This window comes from Channa argus, chromosome 9, assembly GCF_033026475.1.
Source record: "Channa argus isolate prfri chromosome 9, Channa argus male v1.0, whole genome shotgun sequence".
NCBI classification, from domain to species: Eukaryota; Metazoa; Chordata; class Actinopteri; order Anabantiformes; family Channidae; genus Channa; species Channa argus.
In genome coordinates this window covers 21,611,621-21,630,564 of record NC_090205.1, presented here as the reverse complement: position 1 = coordinate 21,630,564, position 18,944 = coordinate 21,611,621, and the positions used below count along the sequence as shown (strand labels likewise).

Below are 18,944 nucleotides of genomic sequence, written 5' to 3'. Positions count from 1 at the left end.
GTCATCAACAACACTTTTATTACAATTGTCACCCATCACATCCTTTGCTTTTTTTTTTAGATCATCCTGATCTGATCGATGCCTCACCTCCTGGGAGTCCATCCCACACTTCGAGCCAGTCGTACTTGCAGTCCCCTTCTCCACCCGGCAGGGGGTCATTCTCCAAGTCAAAGGTGAGGAAGGTGAGTGTGACATCCATGCTGGGCGGGACGATGATGATGAAGGAGCACTCCAGGTTGTGAGGGTATTTGTCGGGGAAGCCTGGAGACTCAATGAGACCCGAAGGACTGGTAAAGTTGCGGGAACAATCAGAACCTGGGGTGAAAAAAAGCGACAAACCCTATTTTAAAACCTGTTAACTAGAAAATGTTCATAAGTAGCAGTTGGAAGTTGATGTAACTCATTAAACTTGACCCCTTCTGGGGAAATGTAGGCTTAAACTCTGTTTAGAAACTGATATAAGCATCTTAAACTGGCATTATACTTCACCCAGAGGTGCTGTTTTCAAAAGAAAGTACATGAGCACTCACAGACGACTCGGAACATGCTGCACAATTTCACAATCCCCAGTGTTGTTATCTCAGCTTTCTTTATTAGACAGAATCGCTATGTGAGATTAACTGTGACTGCACAGCATGTACTTTATAGACAGTTAATGTGATTTGTAGGAAAGATTGAAAAGGTGAATGTGAGTATGGTTTAGTCTACGGAATCTTAACTGTGCTAAAGTAGGAGTTGGTTTATATAAATGCTAATCTTGCCAAGAGTGTTCAAAAGTTCAAAATGGTCATGTAGGGAATAAGGATGGTGGGATTCTGGTTTTTAATTTGACAAAAAAGCTAATGAAGTGGTAAATCAGTAACACATTGTGTAATTTGCAAAGTAAGAATGTGGGGCGCAGAAAGGCAAAGTTTGAATGTCCATAATAGAAAAATAAAAATGCTTGTTTGTCTAATGTGCACTTGTAAAACTGAATCGTACCGGCCATGGGAAAATAAATAAAGCCTCAGCCCCACCCTAATATCAAAAAAAGAGAAAATAGCAGACAAAAGTGCATCAGTGATGGTATAAAACAAACAGAAAAACAAAAGGGGCAAATGTAGACATCTGTTGACTGTATCATCATTAGAGGTTCTAGCTTTTGTGCCCATACACACACAGTGATGTGGGGTAATCTCGGGATCGTCTTTTCTGAATTACTGTAATACTATTACTATTGAAACCCACACACAAATACTCAGATCATAGAGTGAATATGGTTGCACCAACTGGACCATTATTGCAGTCCATCCAGCCATATGTGATCAAACACACAGACAGACTTACACACACACACATGCTTTCTAAGCCGCTTATGGTGTAACCCATTTCTCTCCAGTCTGTTTGGGTGTCTGCGAGCAGAGCAGTGTTCTGAATGAAGAGATGCAGTGAGGACACTACTGGAGGACAATAGCTGGCTGCAGTGTGCTATTTCTCCTACACGGCAGGTGTTGACAGCGTACATCAGCTCCAAACTTAAAGTTAAATAAGATAAAACACTTTTATTGGAAGTCTCTATAGGAACCATATTGTTTCCTGACTGTTGTAAGGAACAAACACTTGTATATGTTACCAAGTCTCTGGTAATCACGATCAAATAGACATCTGCAGGTGCAACTAAGTAAACTGATGTTGTTTTTACCATATCCCCCTTTCTTTTTCCCTTACTTTTCACACACACAGCAGTAGTTGTGGGGAATACTAACACTAAATGGCCATTTTACTGACTTATGCCTAATGTGTTCAAGTTGAGCATATAAGAAATGTACACATGCACTAACCATGTTTCACAGCAATACCTCCTGTATGTCTGTGTTACCGTTTATCATTACATTTGTTTTTGTGATAAAGACTGTCTGTCTTGCCTGTTTTTCTGTCCCACTTTCTAGTGTGATTTGCTTGTTATTATGACCTTTTCCCTCACGCAGTCACCTCTGACTCAAGAAAACATACACATAAGGACACACACTCTCACGGGGTTCTCCTTGCATCTGCCCCCCTTGCTTAGTCTGTTGCCAGATAGTCTGTGTGTGTGTGTGTGTGTGTGCGTGTGTGTGTGTATGAATGCCTGACCACTTATTTTGCCAGCAGCGATTTTATTCTCTTCTGATTACTTCATGTTCGTGAACACACAACATTGTGCCCTCCTTTCTCCTCCAGTGCAATGCCTGTCTCTACCTAAGTTTATTGAAAAGCAGTTGATTTAAATTTTGTTTGAAATCTTCACACCAGCTTGCAGTGTGCTCCACAAAATCTACAGATGTCTGTTTTCTACATTTATTGATTTCTCTTTTGTACCTTTCACCATTTTTCTACATTCATCTCTTCTTATTTTGCAAAAGTGGTATATTCCCCACTTCTCTTTTCTTTTCAGGAGGGTCCTCCTGCCGTCCTTCTCTTATCATCCCCTCATGCATCCCATGCATCTTTTCATCCTCTGCAGCTCCACCAATTCCCTTCTCTCCCACTGTTTCTTTTCTTATTCTTTTCTACTCACTTCCCATCTGTTTAAATTGCACAAGTCTGAAAGAAACACGTGTTTCACTATGGGGAAAGGTTAGGGAAAGTGTGTGTTTGTGTGTGTGTATTATTGGTTATCTAGCACTGCTGCTTATGCACTGCTTATCTCTCAGTGTGATCTCTGGGCCACAGGGCAAGGTCTGCCCCAGTGTGTGTTTGTAAAGTGAGCTAGGGTGCTTTCATTCATTTGAATTGCACATAAATGTGTATCTGTGTGTGTGTGTGTGTGTGTGTGTGTGTGTGTGTGTGTGTGTGTGTGTGTGTGTGGTAAGCTGGAATGCAGACATTTCATTCAAATTATTAGTGGGATCAAACCCACAATTATTTCCTTCCCTCCTTTTACCAGTCCTGACACCCCAACACACAGCCACCCACACATACACACACACACACACACACAAACACACATATTTTAGTACATGTGTGGAGGTCGCAAAGCATACACACACAGACAAACACACACATGCAAAAATGCCACAGGCCCACACACACAGCTCAATAACTCCTGAAAACCCCACAGCTTGGCTTTTCCATATGTCTGGTTGGATTCCACTGCAGTGTCATTTAAGCTGTTGGCTCGAGGTGCTGAAACTTTCCTGACATTATAATTCCACCTCTGTCACTGAATCACAGCAGGGATTTCCCTGCAATAGTAAACTCCTTATTCAACCAAATTACTGCTGACATGGAAATCAAACTGTCACAAGACAATCATCACTTTAGCTTCCCCAATGTTGTTCACTAATAGCATAACTTAAGCACTACTGTGATGATGTAATTCAGGGAAATATTTTGAAAATTACTTTCATGGAGCTTGACATGTAGATGAAATTAGGGGATCTTTGAATGATCTCAGTTTGCCATGAGTCAAAACACTGCCAGCTTTATTCAAATATTAACAAACAACACCATGAATGCAAATATTTTCCACCTGAAAAATGTACATTCTTCTGTTACACTTAACATTTTAGTATTGTATTTGGCATAGTGAGAAATCGTTTTTAGCCCAATAAAGAGCAATGTAAGCACTATTTGAGTGAAGGGCACAGTATGCTTCACTGTGGATCCAGAAATCCATTGAATTTCTGTTTCAGGCTCATTGTGCATTTTGAAGGCACTTATACTGTACCTCTGCTATTAATTACATTACTTCTACCATCTCTTCCTCATCACTGGGTAAAATCTGGATCCACTTCACTCAATGAAAGCCAAAGGAGGGAGGAGCAAGCACTCTGATTGGTTACACTGTGTAATAAACTGACTTGATTTGTAGTTGGACAGGAGCAGAGAGGAAGTGCCTCAAGCCACTGGGCAGAATGTAAACAACAGCAGTTATTGGATGGATTGTCACAATAGTTTCCGCATTACAGTGCCTAGGTAGTATGAGTGTGTGTCTGTGTGTGTGTCTGTGTGTGTGTGTGTGTGTGTGTGTGTGTGTGTGTGTGTGTGTGTGTTTGTACTTGAAATAATCACAGAATTACGTTCACACTATTTTACAATAAGTCCTGACATCCCATTTAGATCAGAAGCCTGTGCTCTTAAGGTAAACATTTGAATTCTAATTTGGAAAGTTAGTTTAACATTAGGGTCTTAAGGTAGGGGTTAGGGGTAGGCAAATCTGTGCATTTCCCTGCTGCCCCACATTTATGGGTAACCCTTCAGCCTGCATCAGCGCATTTACATGCTCTATGTCTGACATGTGTGTGTGTGTGTGTGTGTGTGTGTGTGTGTGTGTGTGTGTGTGTGTGTGTGTGTGTATTTGCGTGTCTGGCGAGTTCTGGGTCACAATAACAGCTTGAGGTACAAAGCCTAGACAGTAAAACACACAGACAGTACAATTTGATTGGCTGCCACACTCCAGTAGCTGTGTTTGTATTGGCTGGAATTTTACTACAGTATCCAGTAACAGAGCTGTAAACAAAAACAAGTATGGCATGTGTAATGTTTGTCTTACTTAGTTTGTTTTGTTTGTTTGTTAGGCGAGGCCCTGACATTTTCAGTGTATTCATTTATTTGTATTCTATATAATAATTAGAAAAATATACAATAATTTAAATCTCTATATGTTATTTTCCCGATTTTCAAATGAGAGTATAAAATTTAGAGGAAATACAAATATATATATATATATATATATATATATATATATATATATATATATATATATATATATATATATATATATAATGTTTTGGGTTTCAAGGTTAAAATGTATGTTTCAGTCTGTATATGTGTGCTTGTTTCCGGACTGTTAATCTTTAAGAGGTCCAGTAATTAGGACAGAGTGGATGTCATCCTCCTCCAACATGGACACACTCACACACACACACACACACCCATTACTTGAAAAAACAGACCCCAGTAACAGGCAGGGATTGGAGCAGAGCAAAATCCAGTCAAGGGGACGAAAGGGTTGAGAGGAAAAAAGCAAAACCGCAACGTGGGACACTGAAACACACTGAATAATTGATAAAGTGTGTTAAGGGTGTATATGTGCTCATTGACAATGAAGGTTGCTGTTCTGTTCTTGTTCTAAACAGTGATTCCTTGTTTGTAGTTTTTAAAGATTTTAACAAAAAAAGGTGATATGTTAAAAATGATTTTCATGTTTAAATTATTTTGCACTCAGATTTTTCATCTCTCAGAGATGGAAATGTTGGATTTCTGGCCCAGGGTAATGGTCTCTACAAAGTAAATAAGGCCTCTTTGCTTCTCACTTGCAGTGAGAGAGATTCAAATCCAAGTAAAATGAAAGGCTGAATAATCAGTGGAATCTCCTAAAGTAATTACAGACATGAATAAATGCTAAAGCTTCTGGTTGCATGAGAAAATCAAATTTTATATCATTTTTAATATTCAAAGGTAATCATCATTGCATCCCAATAATCTGAAAGAGCTGTAATTATGAAATTTAAAAAATAAAGCATCACAAAAAGTACAGCTGTGTTTAATACTACATCACTTCAAGTGCTCCTTCCCTTGCTGTTTCTTCATCAATTTTTATGTCTGATAGTGCAAGTGTGTCTGCCAGCAACTGAAGGCCATGGAAACACACGAGACGAAGACAGAGTTTTTTCCATTTTGCCTTATTTTTAGGTTAACCAGAACAGAATGTGGACAACTGAATACATATTTAGACAGTTTATCTTGGGGTGATACAGCATATAAAACACATGCAAACAAAATCTAGTCACCCACACAACCAGACGTTGAGTTACACCTTCCAGGATAACAAGATCTTGTTAGCAGTATTGCAACAGCTTGAATGTTCCAAATGGCTTCATCATTATTGCCAGAGAAGGCGAAATACAAATATAAATACACGCATGTTGAGTCAGAGACAAACTACCGCTCTATGTGTCCCCTATAGAGTCTTATAATTTGTGAATTTAAAAAACCAGCTTCGCTACAAAACAATAATATTCTCTGCGATAGTTTGATGGCAACATGGGTAAGACACACCTCAAAATAGCTTGTATCTCTTTGATCAAAGAACCACATCTGTGTGGTGGAAGGAGGCCTTTCAGGTTGGCATAGGGGTCTTGTGGTTGATTGCGTTGAGTTCAGAGAAGGACTTTTAGTTGGCCTCAAAGAAGTTCCAGCAAACCATCAGACTACTCAGGAAGGAAAGTATGGCAACGCACATATGGCAGTGGAGAAGAACTTCTGACTGGAGGCAGATATTGTTGGGCGATGAACACTTTCAGAATGTTCTATAGCCAGTAAACAAGCCCCTCAAGGAGGAGGAGGCAAAGTTGGATAGTTTGGGGAAAGCGGTATCCACATCTCAGGTACAGGTCTCTGAGAACGAGTCAAGGGAACAGAGTTCCAAGGGACACTTTTTTTTACTAGTTTACAAGTTCCAACCCTCAATTCATAAGGGTTCATGATCTTTGGGTAATGACTGAAAAACAGAGATTGTGAAAGGAATTTTCATCTGTATAGTGGCCAGGCTCAGCCTTAGATATATAGATACAGAGTTCAGATATGTGGAGCAGCTGCTCCTTTGCTTTGAAAGGAGCCAGTTCTAGTGGATTGAGCTTGAGGGTAGACCAAGAACTTGGTGGAGAGATTATATATCTGATCTGGCTTAGAAACACCTTGAGATCCCAAGAGAGGAGCTAGAAAATGTGGCTGGGAAGAGGGGCATCTGGACTATCTTGTTGATCTTGCTGCCACTACAACCCGACTCCAGATAAGTGGAAGGTAATGGATGGATGGATAGCTTGTATCTGAATTTGTTGAGTATAAATGTATAAATAATGAAAAACTTTTCAGTCTTATTTGGCCCATCAGATACTAAGTAATTGGATTGTGATCATGTGATATCCTGCAGTAGCACCGGTTTTGTTTTGATCTTTTAATATTGTAGTGTATTAGAAGCACAGAAGCATATTGCAATTATGAACCCACTTTGTGTTGTGAATGAAATGAAAAAATATAAGATTAGTTCGAGTTCTTCTAATAAAAGCAACTTGAAACAATTGCTTCTCACAAAACCATTGTAAGAGTGATTCATGGTTAAAGTGCGCTCACAAATCTCGAACTCTGTGTGACTCTGTCCTACAGTGTGAACACTGACACCCTTGTTATTTTAAAGTCCTGGTGGATTCTGTCAAGTGCAAAACACACACACACACACACACACACACACACACAATCTCAATATACCATTGCCAGCAGGTGAGAAACACCAACAACCGCACATGTTTTGTCAGTAACCTCAGCCCTCTGTGTTGTGCGTCTGTGTGTGAGTGCGTGCCTGTGTGTGTGTGTGTGATTGTGTGTCAGGGTTACAGGGCTCAGGACTCAATTAAGCAGGCATGTGTGGAATGCTTTCAGGGGGAACGGGACAAGATGGCTGTGGTGCCGACACCATGCACCCCTCTGTGTCACTCGCCCTTGATCTCAATTGGTCTCGCTTTGGCTGACCCAGAGCAGCGTGAAGGGGAGCCATGTCAGGCACACACACACACACAAAGTGCCATGAAGGGGAGAGATGTTTCGCCTGGGCAGCCTAAAGGACTCTCAAGGGTCCTCTGCTGTGTCTCTTGTCGTCTTCTCTCTGCCTCTCATGACTCCAGGGAGATAACTGGAGCTTGGTCGCCTAATGAAGCATGCTGAGGTTTCTATGAGTACCTTGTAGTACAGATACTAATGGCCCATTTGTAAAGGTGGATCCTTCTAAAAATCTTCTTCACATTTGTTAAGCCTGACCATGTGTGAGAATCATTTACAGAGATAATGTCCCCTTGACAGTGTTGGGGAAAAGACTCTCAGTGTAATATAACTTTAACTGCTTTAAAATATTAAAAATATATATCCTTTTTTCAAATTTTCAACCAATATATCTGCATCTCATTGTTCGAGAGCCTTTCTTGTTAACAATTGAAATATTCTGACTGATAATGTTTGTTTTTGGCTGCACATCAAAATATGGTCTTCACATTTACATCAACATGCCTGAATGTGCAATATTGTTTTTTTTTTTTAGATTCGGCCAATCAGGGTCCAATGCAACCTTATTTTATAAGTGCAAGTGAAAACATAAAAGACAGAAATAGCGGAGTCCACTTACCAGTTTTGAAGATTTCATAGCGCAGCGAGAAACCTGCCCCCTGGTGGGCGTAGTCTGACACGAACTTAATGTGGAGCGAGGGGCCTGAGGATATGATTGGTGCAGGAGCGATGTTGCTGCAGTGCTTCCCCAGTAAGTCAGCTGACTCAGAGTTTCCATCGTGGATCTCTACATAGTCATACCTGCAAAGGGGAAACAAATACTCAGCCAATGTACTGATTGGGAGTTTTGTAAAAGACAGCAAAAAATCAAAAATCATCACAAGCTGCTTTTACTTTGTTTTTTGATGTTTTTAATTTTGTTGTCGTTAGCTCTTGTTTTAGACTGGAATAACACTAGTTTGCCTATTAAAAAAAAGGCATCTATCAGTGTCTAGAGGGATGCGTGTACACAGAATGACTATCAGCATGGGTGTCATTAAGATTCAAATGAATGCAGCAGAAGACACTGGTAGTTTACAGATGGTGGAGAGCGTAAAAAGCCACCTGGATGGTGGAAAATAGAAAGAGAAATCTTTTAAAATGCTGTTACTGCACTGTAATCATACGATGATATACTGTCACTGCAATGAGCTTCGTGGTCTATAGAATAGCATTTTATGGATTACAAATACATTATAATGCAAATATAAACACAAGTAAAAAATGTAAAAGGGAGATTACATGCTGGATTTTGGCTTGTGAAAGGAAAACATGTGTGGTAGGGAAGTTTCAAATTTAGAAGGTGTACTGATTCCCAAGCACAAACAACTAAATTAACTTACTGGCTGGTTGTTGCCTCAAAGTAAATTACAAGTCTAATGATATTTCTAAAGCGGAATGCAATACTTTAAAAATAACAGACTAAAGATAAAGAAGTAATGAAATACACACAACATCAAATCTACCTTGTGTCTTCTGCTTTATGTTACTCTGGGGTTGAAGTTAAGAAGAAGAGTGTATGTAATGAAACTATGGACAACCTTTGATGCAAGAAAAAAAAAACTAATGTGGAACAAATGGCTCTAGTTTACATCCTTGCCTTTGCCTAATTCAATATTATTTGCAATTCAGCCTAAGGGCCCTTCAATCCACAGGGAAATTCACATTTTCCACTTTTTAAAAATGAATGTAGGGCAGTTCAGCTTTTTCCTGCTTTTCCTTTGCTTAGAAACTTGATACACTTTAGGCTGACTCATTAATCATGGGTCTTAACTAAACATGATTATTAAGAACTGAAATTAAAGTGACACATTTTCTGCCATATTCTACATTTGTTTTTGTATGTTTTGCGTGTTTCTAAGTTTTTCCATTCAAGTTTATTATTATTATTATTCCTTTAAGGTGGTGATGCAGCATTTTTCACAGCTTATGCATACAGAAAGCCATGAAAGATGGACAGTAAAAGCAGAACTACTGTATATAAGTCACACATAATTGCTGAACATCAGCAGAAAGGGTTTCAGGGATTGTTTTCTTCTATAAAAGGAAGGCACTGACTTAAAGCTATTTGTATTCCTCTTCCTTTCATGTTTTCTGGCCACAAATGTTAGGCACTATCTCCAGACCCTCAGCAGGAGTGTTGCCTCTTTGTCTGGATGCCAAAAACACACCTGTCTGGCTTTAAAATACCTTCCTGAAAAGAACTGTTTCAGCTACTTGCCATGAAGGAACACATAAGATTTGATTCAAGTTTAATAGGTTCAAGTTTGTGTGCACGTGTCTGTGTGTGTGTGTTCAGTCAGGTGAACAAGCCCCTATCATAATGAGGTTTCTACACCTCCCATCCTCCTATGATGCTTTGTGACTTTGTGCATGGAATGTTCACAACAGTTATGACCCACTGTCACAGCATTGTAAGAATGTGTTCATATCTGTGTGTGCATGCGTGCATGCAAATTTTGGGGCCTTTCCGGTTGTCAATGATTGATTTTCTATTAAAGTTAAAATTAGGTGTAGGTTGAGGTTAGGGTAATGGACTAGTGAACGCGTCCTCAATGTGTGTATGTGCGCATGTACGAGTCACAGCCTCTGTATTATTTGTCATTCAATGCCTTGTCCCTGTGACAGATTTCTCCTCCTTTCCTCTGAAATGACAATTTTGTTTACCTCATATCCCAACAATCTCTTTTTTTCTTTCTCCTCCAGGCTTACTCCTTCTGTAATTATTTCTCAGTGTTTCACTTTTCAGTGCCTCCCTTTCTCTGTGTTTCTTTGTCTTCCTCCTTTTCTATATCTGCCCCCCTTTCCTGTGAAGCTTTCTGTAATGTGCTGTCAGGCAAATAACCAGTGGCCAGCAACCAGTGTGTGAGACAGGCAGAGGAGGCAGATGAGAATTTTGAAATTTGTGAATATGTGAATTTAAAACTCAGCTTTATTAACAGTGCTGGGAGGAAGAGAGTGAGCAAGATAGACAGGTATCTCCAGTGGCTCCTGCTCTCCATCATCACCTTTCTGTAGTTTAATGGAGCCAAACTCAAGGTTTAGTTGTTGTTGTTGTTTACGTCTTTTTTTGTGTTTTTGCTGACAATGGAGTGAGTACAAGATAATGATTTGAACAGAGCTCACAATGCTGCCTGTCAACCTGCTGAGCAATAATTCCTGTGCTGCTCTTCTAAAGCATCAATCAAATCTTTATTTGATGCTTGTAAAAATGTCAACATAACAGCAACAACTGCACACTGTGATGGGCCTTAGCAGAAAGTTGACTGCTAAAATTCACCGTTACATAACATCTGAGCAGCCTAATTGTTTTCAAAAGCCCAGTTTTTCTTGTCTACTCTTAAAGCCCAAACCTGGTATTTCTCAGCTGTCTTCACTTTGGGGACCATTTAGGAGCAGCTTTTTGTAGACTGCGTCTTTCAGGTGCAGACGTGGCTCCACAAACACAGTTAAAAAGACTTCAAATATAGCCAGCACAGCATGAATGTTGTCTGCGAGAGAACACGACACTGCGTTTACTCTGCCAACTCCTCCCTTTAAACAGACAGGGACAGGTGTCCCTTCAGCCCTCCCTCACTGTGGCTCTGTGCTGTTAGTAGAAAGCAGAGAGACATACCCAGCTCCACAGTCAGCAGACATGTACACAGGAGAGCTGCACAAACACAGAGCCTGTGGCCATGCAGTCAGATGGATCTATGAGGGTTTGAGGTTTCCAATCTATCTGTGTAGGAGGAACACGGCTTCTAACAACCTCCCATCATCTCTCTCTCTCTCTCTCTCTCTCCTCACCCCCAATATATTTCTCCACATCCAATCAGTGATTTGCTGAAGCTTGCCGTAGGGAATTACAAAAATCCTGAATTTGTCTCTCCCACACTTTTCCTTGAAATCTGCTTGTTAAAAAGCTGTGTAAGGGATTTTCCCCCCTTTGCTTCCATGAGTAAAATGAGGATAAAACTAATGTTTTTTTCTAAATCATACAGCAAGGACTGGGACAGATTAAAAAAAGATAAGCATTCATGATGGATTAGAAGTAAACTTAAAACTAGACTTGACATTATATCTGATTTATGATGTGTGTTTTGAGTGGTGGGTGTGTTGTCAGGGTGAGAAATCTCTCCAAAGCTTGTCTGACGTGAACCAAGGATACAGATGCACCCCTTCCCTTTCTCCTACTTCTCCCCTCTGCTTTAGTCTTAATTGCCTTTCACACATTCCCGCTCCCTCTCTTTAGGTCGGGACTTGTCTTCTTACACCTGCACATTTCTTTCAAACACCAGAGGTGCTCACAACAGTAGCACTACAGACAAACACATGAGCTGACAGGGGGCCACACTCACAGTGATGTGTGACAGCGTTAACAAAAGAAATTATATAAATAAATAACAACTTCTAACTTTAAGGGTCGGTCCACTTTAGGCACTTAAATGTAGGATTTATGTTTTACGAACTGTTGCTCAGTGTTAGATTTTCCAATATGGAAAAAAAACTTCTATTATCCATTGTGTTGTTTTGTCATGTACATTTACTGTAGCTGAATGGGAAGTGAAACCAACTGTGTGCATTTTTCAGTGGAACTGAAACAGTCAACTATGAGTAAAAGATGACCCTGTCAATCCAACTGAATTCTTGCATGAGATAAACTGGATGTAGTAACTTCAAACTTCTAGCAGCACTGATAAGGCTCCCAAAAGGCACAACAGCTGCAACTGATCTTTTTTCTTTAGTCCAACCTCTTATTTTCATATATCAAAGGAATAAACACAATACACATCCAATAAACAGAATAGGAAAAATAATAGCTTAAATGTAATGATTTATTTATAGTCACTGCTACCAATTATTTGAAAATTATCGTCATCCACTGTCAGTTAATCAAACTAAAAGGTTTTGTTTCCACTGAACTGTGCACATGTCAATGGATCCCAACACTAATGTGCTTCAATTTGCTGTGTTAGTTTAAGTGTGTGAGTATATACCTGTGTGATCACACAAAAGCTCCCCAGTTGGGGTTGCCAGATATGACACAGAGCAGGCCTAAGCATGGCCCTGCTATCACCCCAAAAAACAATAGAAGAAAAAAGAAACAAAAAACTATTAAAAAATGAGTCACAGAAGCATCTCTGGCGATGAGGGAACGAAATATTCATTTTCATTAGGTCGAAGGAAGAAATAAAGACTTAAGCAATGCATACAAATGCAATAAATCTTTTCAGAGAGAATGAGCAACAATGGATATCAGAGTATTTTAAAGCATTGAGGAAACTATTGCAGCAGTACATTAAGATGTAGGATACCAAAACTAATGTATACAATTTAACAAAAACATGAACCTTGGTTCAGACTTTCAGGTTTGAAAACACATTAAAACACTCTGAATCTAGTGCATTTCAGGGTGTGTATGGTAAAAGCTGCTACAGTCCGTTTGTCACTCAAGTAGTAAAGGAGTGTGAGTAGAGTGAGGAGCATGACTGACTTCACTGTATCAAGTAATAGACCTATTACTGCAGACAGATGGACACTGTGTGTGTGTGTGTGTGTGTGTGCGTGCGTGCATACGTGTGTGCGTGTGTGTGTGAGTCCAGCAGTAGTCTCCAAGACAACCAATCGATTCCTCATTATGGTTTTAACACACATTGATCAGGGTCAGTCGTTCACACACACAAACATACACACACACCACACACACATGCAGTCATTACAGTAACAGTCATTGATCTGGTTCACCTTCCAGGCCTCAGGGAATGTCTGTAAATCACAGCACTGATATTATCATCATTACCTGCATTACCTGAGTGTGTGAGTGGATTTTCTAAAATCACCACCTTGCAGCCTAAGCAAATTTGAAATTTCTGATTTTTTTTTTCTCTTGTCTCTGGTCTCCTAATGAGTGAAAGGTAAACTTGTGAGGGGCTAAAATGTCCTGCACAGGCTTTGCACTCTAAGCTTTTTCTCACAAATGTATAGGAAAAGAACATGTAGGAAAACGTATATGTTCTTGTAGCAGACCAGCCACAGCTTTTTTATGTAGTGTCACAGTGTCTTTGTGTTCGGAAGAACACAAACTTGGGGTTTCAGGTAAGTTTTTGGTTTAATTGTTTTGTTGGTTGCCTGAGATCACGACTAAATTAAGCTGAGAAAATCTGTAACTGAACCTTTGTCTCTCCATTTTTGTTGTCCATCCAGACTGAACGGCAGTTTGTGTAAATCTGTAGTGTGTAAATTTGAGACCGGTTGCTTAATGTTAATGTATGAGAAAAACTGAGCTGTGATAGAAATGTTGTTATATATATCTGTATCTAAACAGGTGTCTGGAGAACAAAGACGTTTGTTTTGCTTGTTCCCTCTTACTCTTCTATGCTTGAAACCAAAACTATAACCAATCCAAAACTCTCTTAGTGTGTTTGATATAAGCAATGTGCAGAGCAAAACTGGAAATACTATGCCATTTCTTCTTTGCTCGTTTTCTGAAACGGGCTATGTTGCGTTCATTCAGGCATACTCAGCAGGTGAACGAATGCCCGTTTTAATATGGACAGATGTAAATGCAGAAAAAAGCTGAGCTGCATGGAGCATTGTAGAATGTATCCAGTGTAATGCAGTCATTGTGTGACTGTACCTTGTGCTGCTGCCCTTGCAGATTGCTGACATACGTGATTAACAGCTGATAATCACTCACAACAACTGCAAACTGCCAAAACACTTGTGACCCCAGCAGTAGGGGGGTACATGCATGCAAGACTCTATGCTGTGGGCATCCGTAGTAATCACTGCCTGGAAGTTTTGGATTTCCTTTTTCATAATAAAAAGTAGCTAAAATAAATCTCAAACTATTATAATATACACCTGGTTTCCAAAGTGTTCTTTTGGCTACGGTCTCTGTAGCTTTCTAATAACACTGTTTCTCAGCTTTGTGCTGGGATGGTTGTCAGGACGCATGACTCTCCTGCTGGTAGAGTCACTGTGATGTTAATTCAAACATGCAGGCAGCTGCTAAATGCCCACAGCTGGTAACTGAACTTCCACTGTCACTCCACATGCTGTTTCCTACTCTGTCATATAGTGTCTCCTTTTCTACCTCCATCTTTTATTTTCCCCTCCTGCCCTAAGGCTAGTGTCACATCACATCGCTCTCCCTCTTTTTTACTATCTCTCCTCCTGGTTTTGTCCCCAGGACTACCACCTACCAGTCGAGTGAGCTTGTGTGATCACATATATACTGGATTTCTATCCTAATCTAGTTACCTGGTATCGTATGTGGATAGAGTTTGTATTGAAATTAGCAAGTATCAGATTACACCACTAGAAGAGAAGAGTTGAGAAAGGAAGAGAAGAGTTGAAGACAGAAAACAGACCTAGCATGAAGTTAAATGATTGATTGAGGCAGAGTACAAAGACAAGGTCTAAATCATTAGCAAGGCCATTATCGTTGACTGCAGCTTCTTTGTCATATAAATCACTTTTTAACTCACTGCTTTACCCCATACTTATTGTGTAAGCCACATAACCGTGAAACTGCCTACATGCCTGTCTGCTTTTTGTGCCATATATGAGTTTAGTTTAGAGCCCAAACCTACTGCTCAGTGTGTGTGTGTGTGTGTGTGTGTGTGTGTATTCTAAATTTGTCCATGTAAATGTGTGTTTAATCCCCACACTTTAAGTAAGTGTGTGCTTGTCTGCATGTGTGTGTTTCTCGTGTTAAGAATAGCATCCGATTTGGGTGCGAACTGAGGTAAAAGAGGACTGGAGTGAGTAGAAAATGATGATACGGTGAGAAGAAGTGATGGATAGACATAACCTGAAGGATAAAAGGCTGAAGGAAAGTCTAGAAATGATAAACAGATAAGAATAGATGCAGTTCACAGAGGTAGAGAGGGAAAGGAGAGGGAGAGCGGAGGGGAGGACAGTGTGGCATATGGCTTCCTGTCTGTATTTCCTCATGAAATGCTGAATAATGATGGCATATTGCAGAAGGAAGAGTGTGAGGAAAGGACAAGGAGGGACAGGCAGGATAGATGAAGAAAAATTGGACAAAATCTGGTAGAGGAGACTGAATGTGCGGAGGACAGAAGCAGATGAGATGTGAGTGTGAAGACAGGGAGGAGGAGGTAAAAGAAGGTGGGACAGAGGAAGGTCCAAGAGCAAATGAAAGATGATAGATGGGGTCCAGTGGAAAGAGGAGAGGAGGGAGTGAGGGAGAGGAGGGTTCTGTCAGAATGATTTGAGCCTGCCCTCAACGGACCCTGACTCTGCACTTTTCCCTTAGCAGCTTAGTGTGTGTGTGTGTGTGTGTGTGTGTGTGTATACACGTTGTTTCTAAGCACTCCAAATAGAGATCTTGCTTTCAGAGACAGCAGTGTGCTAAGAGGAAACTGGGAAGTAAAAAACCAACTGCTGCCTCCAAAATCTACATGCTCTGCACTTTAAAAGTTTGTGTAGCACTGCATTCGACCGTAACCATCCCTGACGCATTTTTAAGTTACTATTAAATAATTCTGCATCATATGTAATAGTATTAATCAACATATGTGCTTCAGTTCTATTCTTTGAAAACATACATGTCATTTTAGTGGCTTTTGTCTTCCACATCTTTGGAAAAACAAAAAATGTCACCAAAAGAACTTAACTTGTTGTCTGAGTAAAACTGTCATTCACACAGTTAAATCAATGGTGTGGAATTTTAGGAAGCATGTGAAAACAGATAGGATCAGTCTGAAGGTAAAATTATTTATTCACACGTGCACAAACATTTGTGACAAAGGTGATACCAAAAAAAGCACTATCTACAACTTTTATTTGATAAAAAGGCAAAAAAGTTGAGTAGCCCATAAAATTCAGTGGGAAAACTCAATACCTGGTCACTGCATCTATGTGTCTTGTGATTTTAATGAAAATTATAACTTTCTCGACAGAACCCTATAGAACTATCTGCCAATGGTAGTTGCATGTCTGAAAGGGAAACTCCAGACAACTTCTGGACATTCCCTAGAGTTCATGTGAAACAGGCCTAAGTAAGTATTTATTACCTCGTCATAGTGAGTGAACATCAATGCAAATGAACATACTGTACAAAAACTCCAACTACAGCATGTCCCTTCAGGGGTTGCCACAGTGAAACATGTTCGGCATGTTGATTGGGCAAGAGTTTTTTATGCCGGATGCCTTTCTTGCCACAACCCTCCCATTTTATTCAGGCTAAGCACCAAGGTAGCCCTTGATGGCTGGGCAGGGCCTCATCAGATGGGGTGGGATTCGATACCGCAACCTTCTGCATCCCAACCCAGTGTTCTACCTACTGAGCCACCAGGCCCCTGATTGAGCTGCTAGGCACACTGTCATGTGATGGCAAAAGGGAAGTCGCTATGAAAAATGTCAATGGTTATACTCAATTTAGCAGGGATTTCTTGTTTTTCATGTTTAGGACTCATGTTAATCTTCCTGCACTTAAATTGCTACATCATATGAATCTTAATGAATACCTCTCTCTCTCTCTGACCACCTCTTCATCGATTTTGTCTGCAGAGCAAGCAGAGTGCTTGACAAAATGTGATGCATTATAGATCCCATCTTAAATTGCAATCAGAAACATAATAGATTAGATTGCTTCAACATAGTTACATAATAAAACAACTCATATTTGACTGGGGCATGCAGATTCATAACAGTGCTCTCTCCCTCTGTGTGTGTGTTTGCGTGCATGCGTGCGTGTGCGTGTGTGTGTGTGTGTGTCTGAGAAAGACTGATGTATCATGAGTTTGTTGTTATGTAATCCAGAAATATAGAGCAGAACCATATTCCCTGTTCACAATGTAGTCTGTGTCTAGAGACACAGATGACTCTTTGTCCAACAGGAGATGATTGTGTGTGCCTGAGTGTATCTTTCGTTCCATAAACAGCCGTTTTCTGTTTCTCAAAGCTGCACTATAGGCGTGAGAAAAGATGCGTATGGACAACACTGTTGTGACCATACTGTCTCACAAAAAATCTTTTGATTCAAGATGTTGAATTAGATTTCAAAAAAGACATGAAGAGGCAGATGTGTGTCTCAAAAGGAGATAATCTTTGACCCCATCACTGGGTGATTCTGTACAAATGCATTTTATTCATTTAACTGAACTAAAACTAAGAACTGTAGAATAAAACTGGGACACTGAGAGCGTGTGACAAAGTTTTGGTTTTTTTTTTCATTTCCACAAAATCGTGTGACTATAAAACAGAACAGGGCAAAACACAGCTCTTTTAAGCCTTATAACCTTTCAACAAACAGTCACTCAGTGAAATATTGATCTGCTAATTCCAACATAGAAAAATCTTAAATGATTCTGGTGTATCTGAATGAAGAAATTTGCCAATCTATAATCGATACGGCTGCTAATAACTAGACGGAAAAGAACCAGAATGGAAATATAACTAAGGACTGGTTTGCATTAGTTACGGATAGTGTCCATTAGATTTTTTTGTCTCCTCTAACTGTATGTGTAGGACGTTACAGTCCTACAGAGTGAGGGAAGTAAATACATTTACAGTAAGGCAAACAGCAAAAGATAGTTTAAGAAAATAAAACATCAGTACATGCTTTTTTATTTGTGTGTGTACTTGTGTACTTGACATTTCTTTTTTCCATTACTTCCCAACATGCATGTATGTTTTCATGGCTGTTTTTATCTATTTTGCACCTATTTTTATCTGAAGCGGTCTTACTGCCATTCATTCAGTCTCACTCTGGAACAAAAGCCAAACAGCCAAAAACAATGATGGACATCAAATCCTCTAATCTGTGTGAAAGTGTGAAAACCATGCTGGAACAGTTAATGTGTTGTAATTAAATGTTGATAATTAGTGACAAGGGACCAAGGGAGGTCCCATTGTGATTATTATCAGATAGTTAAAGCCAGAGAAACAGGAGGAGAGTGGGCTGAAGTTCACCGAATACACCTAACAGTCACACAGAGACAGACTGGTGAAGATAGAAACTCGAGAGAAGGAAAATAAATTAAACTTTGTTCTTCAGTTGCAATCTAACCACTAAAGGATCTTTAGTTTGACATCTTTTAGTCTGCTCTGTGACTCCAAACTCCTTTGTTTGCCTATATTCAAACCAGGGGCTAATGCATCAATCAGCTTATGCATCTTATCCTTACCTGCAGTCCAATTTTTCTATCTCAAAATGTGGGTTAAAGTTGAGAACGATGCGCTGCGAAGGTTCTGGGGCTGTGATGATCCAGCGACAGTTCTGGTGAGGGGGATACTCCAGTGGATAGCCAGGTGTGGTGATGTATCCGGCATCACTTGCATCTAAATAGCCACCACATGGCTCAGATGCTAGACAAGGATAGAGAGATGGAGAAGGTGGTGACCTCATCTTATATATAAAGCACAGTACATAT

General features: G+C 39.9%; 1 protein-coding gene across 5 annotated transcripts in view; it reads right to left on the bottom strand.

Moving 5' to 3' along the window:
- The window catches only part of LOC137132765 (neuropilin-2-like), an 88,770-nt gene that overhangs the window by 56,398 nt on the left and 13,428 nt on the right, over positions 1-18,944 (bottom strand). For all 5 annotated transcript variants that reach the window (XM_067515689.1, XM_067515690.1, XM_067515688.1 and 2 more), the window contains exons 2-4: positions 18,699-18,879; positions 8,138-8,319; positions 88-315 (exon numbers count right to left, since the gene is read on the bottom strand). In XM_067515689.1, coding sequence (XP_067371790.1) covers positions 88-315; positions 8,138-8,319; positions 18,699-18,879 — 591 coding nt within the window. The remainder of the gene's footprint in view (positions 1-87; positions 316-8,137; positions 8,320-18,698; positions 18,880-18,944) is intronic.